The 7,625-nt window shown below is 40.9% G+C and overlaps 1 protein-coding gene across 6 annotated transcripts in view; it reads right to left on the reverse strand.

Annotated features, from left to right (window-relative positions):
- The window catches only part of NRG1 (neuregulin 1), a 497,547-nt gene that overhangs the window by 137,066 nt on the left and 352,856 nt on the right, over window positions 1–7,625 (reverse strand). For all 6 annotated transcript variants that reach the window (XM_026866199.1, XM_026866198.1, XM_026866197.1 and 3 more), the window contains one exon: window positions 2,367–2,491. In XM_026866199.1, coding sequence (XP_026722000.1) covers window positions 2,367–2,491 — 125 coding nt within the window. The remainder of the gene's footprint in view (window positions 1–2,366; window positions 2,492–7,625) is intronic.

The following is a 7,625-nucleotide window of genomic DNA, read 5'->3' on the forward strand; positions in this document are numbered from 1 at the left end:
TCTTTCTTTCTTTCTTTCTTTCTTTCTTTCTTTCTTTCTTTCTTTCTTTCTTTCTTTCTTTCTTTCTTTCTTTCTTTCTTTCTCTCTTTCTTTCTTTCTTTCTTTCTTTTTTTTAACTCTCCCTTTCTTATGATTAGTGCAGGACCTCACAGATATATAGGACCTGAGTAATGATTGCCCTTTAGGGCTCATTACCGAGTTTGGATCCCAAATCTGTCATTAAGCTAGCAAGGGGAAGAGGTCAGGGAACGCGGGGGATGGAAGGGTGAGAAGGTCACCCATGCAGGAGGTCTGTCCCTGTTTGCAAAGCAGATGTTGCCCTCTGAGCCCTTAGGGATCCATTGCTCTTAAGTCGCCAGATGCTGCTCATGCTGTTCCTCAAATCCAGGTGGAAAATTCCATCATTAAGAGGAAAATAAGGAAAAAGTTTACTGGTAATTTATAAGCAACAGTAAGCAGAGAGGACTCAGATGTATGTGTGGCAACCTAATATGCATGATTGATTTATTCAACCAATGAATGGTGCCATGACTGATTCTAGATTATCAAGTATCACTGAGATGTTCCAGTTCAGATATCGCTAAGTTTTCAGTTAAGATCTTTACAGAGAAGAGCCAGCTGCTGGGTTTAGATTGGACCAAAGTTTGTCCTGCATTCAAGGGAGTTTGCAAGCACGGCCAAACTTACATTTCACAACAAGATTAGAGAGATTCTAACGTATCAGTTATAAATGCACATTAACAGGGCTTGCCTGAAAATGTGTTCATTGAAAACCAAGCTCCCGTCTCCCCGTAGCAGGAGTGTTTCCAGCACAGCCCAAAAGGAAGTTGAAAAATCCATGTCAAGAAGTATAGGAATGAAGTTCCACATGCACTTGCCAGGCATGACACCATTCCTTGTCTATGAAAGTAATAGTGGAAGGCCAAACATTTTTTTTTGCATTTATCTGTATCATTTCCCAGGCACAGTGCCTACAGCTGAGTTTTGGAAACTCCGGTATCTTGGAAACAGTATAGGAGCTTTCCATGTAAACAGCTAATGAGCAACCGAAATTTGTATTCATGGAAACCAAGAGCATTTACAAAGCTGCACAGAAACACCTACCCATTTTTCCTCCTAATAACATTCTGATAAATAACACTTGATTTTTTATATCAGTCCCCTGACATCTGATCGTGATTGTAATACCATACAGCTAGTATGAAATCTTAGTCCCTGAGATTCTTTAGTTGATGAAATAAAATAGCAAATACACAAATTGAGCACAGTCGAGCAATGGCTGCGTGACCACAAAACATCAGATAGCCAAAGAAAAATACCACTGGCAAAGGTTTACATTTGTTTTTGTATCTATTTAAATGCCTTTCTGCTGTTTCAGAGGATAATGTGGAACAGAAAGGCAACCCTGGTAAATTCCCATTGCAACGCCCATCTCAGATACATGCAGAACTTCTGCTTCGTTTGCTAGTGAAGGCATGTTCGTTTAATACTTCACAACCAGCTGGAACCTGGAGTTTGAATAATCAGAGCTGAATTAAAAAATCTAAGATTTCAGCTGATCTGCAGCCTCCAATGCACTCACAAAGAGAAAGAGTATTGTTGAAACATTTGTGTACAGTAGAAACGCTACACAAAATTCAATCAGAAACAATTGGAGCTTCTTGTAAATGAAATGGAAAGAAGCCCTGAAAAAATACCAATCTATAATAATTTTAAATCATCTGGGTGTTATCTGCCTCATAAGCAGCTCTGCTCCTCAAGAAATAAGTTCAAATCACAATAACTAAAGTACCGGAATTAAATTCATGCCTTTGAATAATATGCCTTTAAATTCGTTCATGCCTTTGCTTTTATTATTTTAGAAATCAAAAGAAAAACTTATAAACATCTGTGAAAATAAAAATGGTGGCAATCAGCCCCGTACAAATATTACTTGAAGAGAAAGAGAAGAGTGCTGGTTTAGAAATTCAGACTAGGATATGTTCTAGATTAACTGAAAGCTTCCACATAGGCCTGCAGTGCCTCTGCTACTCACGTATACTATTCCCTTCCCTTCATCCTCTTCTTATCTTGACTATTTAGACTGTGTCTTAGACTTGGTGTTAGAAAGCATCTCACAAAAAATGCTGATCTCTCCTGAGATCTGTAGGAGGTATTCCATTTGTCTGGGTAAGGAAAACTGCAGACTCACTACACAGCAGATGAGTCACGCCTGATTAATTTTCTTAGTACACCTAACAGATTTCAGTGTTTCCACTTCCACTTCACTTGCAAAGCTTTCCTCTTGTCCAAACCCTTTTTGTTTCAGTGGCAGCTCTAATACACAGTTTTTCTGAACATGATAGTAAATAAAGAGTTGGCCTTACCATTGGTGTCTGTGATGATAACACTGGCTTTAGTACTGTCATTCCCTAGTTTGCTGCTCACTCTGCATGCGTATTCGCCAGCGTCAGCCAACGTGGCTCTGTAAATGTGAAGCTCAGAGTATTTCCTGTGAAATCAGAAAAAACATGTAAACATCCTGTACTGGAGTAACATTCACTGCATCAGCCAATGTACTTTTTTCCTATCAGCAGAGTCTTGTCTTCCATTCTTATTGACAGATTAGCACTATCCAGGTTTGAAAGAAGGGAGGAGAATAAAAAAATATCTCTCTTAAAGGCTGCTGGAAAATGTGCATATTAATAAACTCAAATGAAGACACTTGTTTATACGCTTCTGCTTGAGAAGAGTCTTTGTTCTTAAGGGAAATTTGAAAAACAACCTTCCCCTCTCAGCTGAATTGTTGGCTATCCAGATGCCACAGAGATGAGTGTAATATTAAAATAGATAACCCTTTCCTATAGGTTCATATTGCCAGTAATAGAGTTCTGGATAAACAGTGTAGTTTCCAACATCTAACTAAATAATCATGACATGAGGACACACCACTCTCTTTAACAACCTCTGAAACACCAATAGTAAATCATTCTCCAACACTAATAAAAAATTATGGGCAGGAGCACAATTTGCATGAAGCTACATTTTTGTTCTTGGCTCAGAGATGTAATTTAATCAGTCTGCAAGGTTTTAAGATTAGATTTTAAAATGCAGAACACCTGCCTGCCCATTAATTTGGTAGGAACATGTTCTGGTGTCATTCAAGGGGTCCTCAACTCATGTGATGGCAGTAATCCCATTGCCTGGACTGTGGAGAATGACTAGCTAGGGGAAAATACACACATTATTTCTGTTCCCAGTTTCTGTTTAAAAGAAGTACTTCAGGAAAGATTTTAACTATGGCAAAGCCTGTTCATTTATCTCTAGTAGAGTGCATGAGTGTGGGTTCGCTAAATTGGCCTACCCCAACTGGAAAGACTGACCCCAGGAGGCAGGGGAGTCTTCACCCAAAAAGCTCATAGTCACCAGCATGTCTAGTGATGACTGCTGAGCTAAACAATGTTTGGGGAACTGCTTTGCTTCTGCGTAGCCATGTCTCTTAACACTCCATGCAGACATGACAACTGGTTACCCCTTCCGTGAGCCACTGAGCAGGGCTGGGTTCAGACCAGAAACAAGTCTGTGTAGCAGGGGGGTTCTGGAGCAACCAAAATGTTCAATGGTACTTTCCAACCCATACTTGTGAGCCATTCCTCCCTCCAGCAGAGTAAACTATTGCATCTGCTATCAAACATCTGCTTACTGTCAGCTCAGCCTTCCTTGCCTCTATATGAAGGTCCTACCCCTTAAGGAGTCAGCACTGTGGCTGCTATGGGATGAAAGCAGTGTGCTAGGTGAACCCCAGCCCTGCTAGAAACTCACATTGCAAGAGTTTCCCCTCATGTCATGAAAGAGGTCTACTTTCTTGAGGCCACCAGGATCACAAGAAGGAGGAGCAGCCAAACCAGGATTAGGAATTTGCTCAGGTTTGTTCAAACGGTAAACAGCTGAATAGCTGACTATTTGGGCTTCCTTCTCAGGCAATGTTAGGAGCCCAGTTCCCAGTGCTGAATTAATTAACTCGGCTGCATTTCAGATGGCATATGAGAACAGACTCTAGCTGGTGGTAACCATGAATTTATGAGAAAAATGCAGCTGAGACACTGACAGAAGTATCCAGAAGGTGAAAGCTACCATCTCTTTGCATGGGAATTCTGCACCTGACTAACATCTATGCTTGTACCACAGCAAAAATGACCTGCTCTTTAATATTCCTGCCAGCCATCTACACACCTGCCTTTGCAACAGCCTGTTCAGGGCCTGCCCACAAATGTCTGGCAGTAATCTGCAACACCTAACAGCTTGCGTGGACACGAATATTGTGCAGTTTATCTTTCAACCATGCTTGTAGACATTTGTCTAGATGGAGGGCAGGCTGTTGCCTCAGGATGTTTCAAAAGGCAATGTAAACACACTCAGGTTTTTTAGGGACTCACTATAACATAACCCAGTGACAAGCAAGAAGCACAGCTGCAGCTGTATCACTTTTATTTGGACACTTGCTATGTGTCTGCTGCAGTCTCTTTTCCTCTCCATAGGATACTAAGTAATATTGATGCAAACTACCTTTGTGGCACTCTTGACTTTTAGAAGAAATTCTTTGCTCTGCGCATTTATTTTTATTCTTTGTTTTACATGATACCTATGGGAAAAGGTGAGGAATTGTGTGTTCCTTTTAAGATTTTAAGATTATATTAAAATAGGTGAAGCAACCGTATTTCTAATAAACCTATTTCTAACAAACCAAATTTACTGTTTTTAGAAACAAACTCTGTAAGGAGTTCTTCTCTGAGAGAGAAGAAATAATACGAATTTTTATAGCCTTAAGAATATTATTGAGATATATCAGGACAGAATTCAAACCAGTCAGAGCAGAAGATGACTTATTAATGGCTGTGAATAAAAGAGCTCCCTAGAAATACAGTACTCCAACAATACTCACTTAAAGCCCCTGATAAAGAATTTTGTATTCAAATGCTCGTCCTTTCCTCAAACTATACCATGGTCCACAAAAAAAATGACTCTCCCTATGAGGTTTGCTTTAGCTCATTGCCACTGTGACGCTACTGAGCTTGTATTCATGAAAGAGAAGGAAATGAACCTGCAGAGTGCAGTCCCAGCCACCTTATCTGACTACTTGAATTCATTTTGCTTCCAGTCTCCATCTGTCATCCAGAATTGCCTGTCTGCGGGCAAATATCCAGGCTAAGCTTGGAAGAAGCCCAAGGTACAAGGCACTTGCACACAAAGTTTTCTCAGGCACTGTTGCAACTAAAGCCATCAGCTAGGTGAAGTGGCAAACAACTTCCCTCTGACTGAAAAACCCAACCCTGATAAAAGAGTCTATGTAATGAAAAGAGCCTGACTCTGTACAGCACACAACTCACAACAAAAATGTGCAGGCTTCAGCTGGATCTGAAATCAAAGAAGGAAAATGAAATGTTACCAGTACAAGCAGACAGGCATGTCAAAGTTAGCAGGTGAAAAGCCCTTGTCAGCTGCCTGTTTTTTTTCTGTATCACCATTGACACAAAGGAACAACTTAGAGCTTGGACACACAAATCAAACAATCATGGCATCAGCTAGAAACTCACTGACTGCATGTTCTTACTCTGTGACAAATCTGAGGTAAGAGGTGAGTGCATGAAATGCCTTTCATTAAAATTTAAACTCATTCAGTTTCTCTTGACTTTCCAGTGTAATGAGAACAGGCACAGTCATTTAGTGTGATTCACCTGTTGTACTGTCATGTCATGGCATGTCAAGGCTCTGCACCCTCTGAATCAACCACCCTGAAATCATCCTAGGGAGCTTAGAGGAGTGATCCCCAAAGTACATTTTACATGCAAGGCAGTCTTCAGAAGGTTAAGCTCTGAGGAAACCTGCATTGCCACACACTGTTCTAAACTCTTAAAAAACTAGGAGAACACAGCATCTGCCCCACTTCTGCAAATCCTTCAAACCAGTAGTATTGACACTGGCCAAATTCACCAAATAAACAAGAAGCTGCAGTGTTATCTTTTCCATGCCTACTCCAGGTGCCAAACTTAGGTCTTAATTTATTAATTTATAATCTAGACACTTCATCATTCTGCCAGACATCTTTGCACTTTGTTAAAATACCTAAAGCTAAATATCCAGAACTCAGAAACATTTACTTTTTTCCCAGAAATGGACAAGCTTTATTCTGCCATCACACAATGGGAAAAGTGATTTATTGCACAATATGAAATTACCAAAAGTAACTTCTGGTCATTGGGAACTACTTACAAACTTTGTGAGTTTTTTTATGAATATGTAGAAAGTGCTTGGAATGAAGGAATCAATAAGACTGCAGTACCCTGCATGCTAATGGCTCTTCAGTAGCCTATTTTTTATGTAGCCATTTGACCTTTAAAATAGACATTAATGCCAGACAGCTCAACAACACTCTAGCCTTCCTAGCTGATGATTCCCACACTTGATAATAGTAAAAATTTCACACTAAAATGCTTGTTGTAACAATATGGCAGTATACAAACATGACAAACACTTATCAGTTTGTGTTGTCATGAAAAAAACACAGAAAAGTCTGAAGTACTAAATGTCGCCTTTGCCACCTCCTTTACTAGCAAGATTGGCCATCAGGAATCCCAGGCTCCTGAGACCATAAGAAACTCTGGAGCAAGGAAGACTTGCCCTTGATGGAAGAAGACAAGGTTAGGGCACATTTAAACAAAATGGACACACAGTAGTCCACAGGACCTGACAGGATGTAGCCATGAGTGCTATGGGGGCTAGTCAACGTCGCTGTGAGACACCTCTCAGTTATCTTTGACAACTCATGGAGAATGGGAGAGTTCTTGAGGCCTGGAAGAGTGCAAATGTCACTTCTGTCTTCAAGAAGAGGAAGAAGAAGAAACTGGGAAAAAACAGGTTGTTCAGCCTCACCTCAGTCCTAGGGAGGGTAACAAAGCATATCCTCCGGGAAATCATTTCCAACACATGAAGCACAAGAAGGTGACTGAGAGTAGTCAGCATGAATTTGTGAAGGATAAATTGTACTTGTGTACCAAGACAGGCAAGGGGATGACTGGCTGGAAACCAGCTTTGCAGAAGACGACAGCAGGGTTCTGGTGAGCAACAAATTGAAGACCAGCCAACAATGTTCTCTTGCAGCAAAGATGGCCAACAACATCCAGAGCTGCATTAGGAAGAACATTACCAGCAGGTCAAGGGACATGATCCTTCTCCTTTACTTGCCACTAGTGAGGCCACACCTGGAGTGCTGTGTCCAGTTCTGGGCTCCCCAGTCCAAGACAGACATAGACATACTGGAGAGAGTGCTCACAAAAATGGTTAAGGGATTGGAGCATCCATCATAATGAGGCAAGGCTGAGAGTGCTGGGATGTTTTTAGCATGGAGATGAGAAGGCTCAGGGAGTATCTTATCAATGTGCATAAATACCTGATGGCAGGGTGCAAAGAAGACAGAGCCAGACTATTCTCAGTGGCATCCAGTGACAGGATTAGAGGCAACTGGCACAAACTGAAATACAGGAAATTTCATTTACGCACAAGAAAAGCTTTTTTTTTACTGTGAGCAGGTGAACAGTTTCTTTACTTTGAACAGGTTGCCCAGAGAGCAACTTAACTCCAACCCTGAC

This window comes from Athene cunicularia (assembly GCF_003259725.1).
Source record: "Athene cunicularia isolate RWA chromosome Z unlocalized genomic scaffold, athCun1 chrZ_part2, whole genome shotgun sequence".
NCBI classification, from domain to species: Eukaryota; Metazoa; Chordata; class Aves; order Strigiformes; family Strigidae; genus Athene; species Athene cunicularia.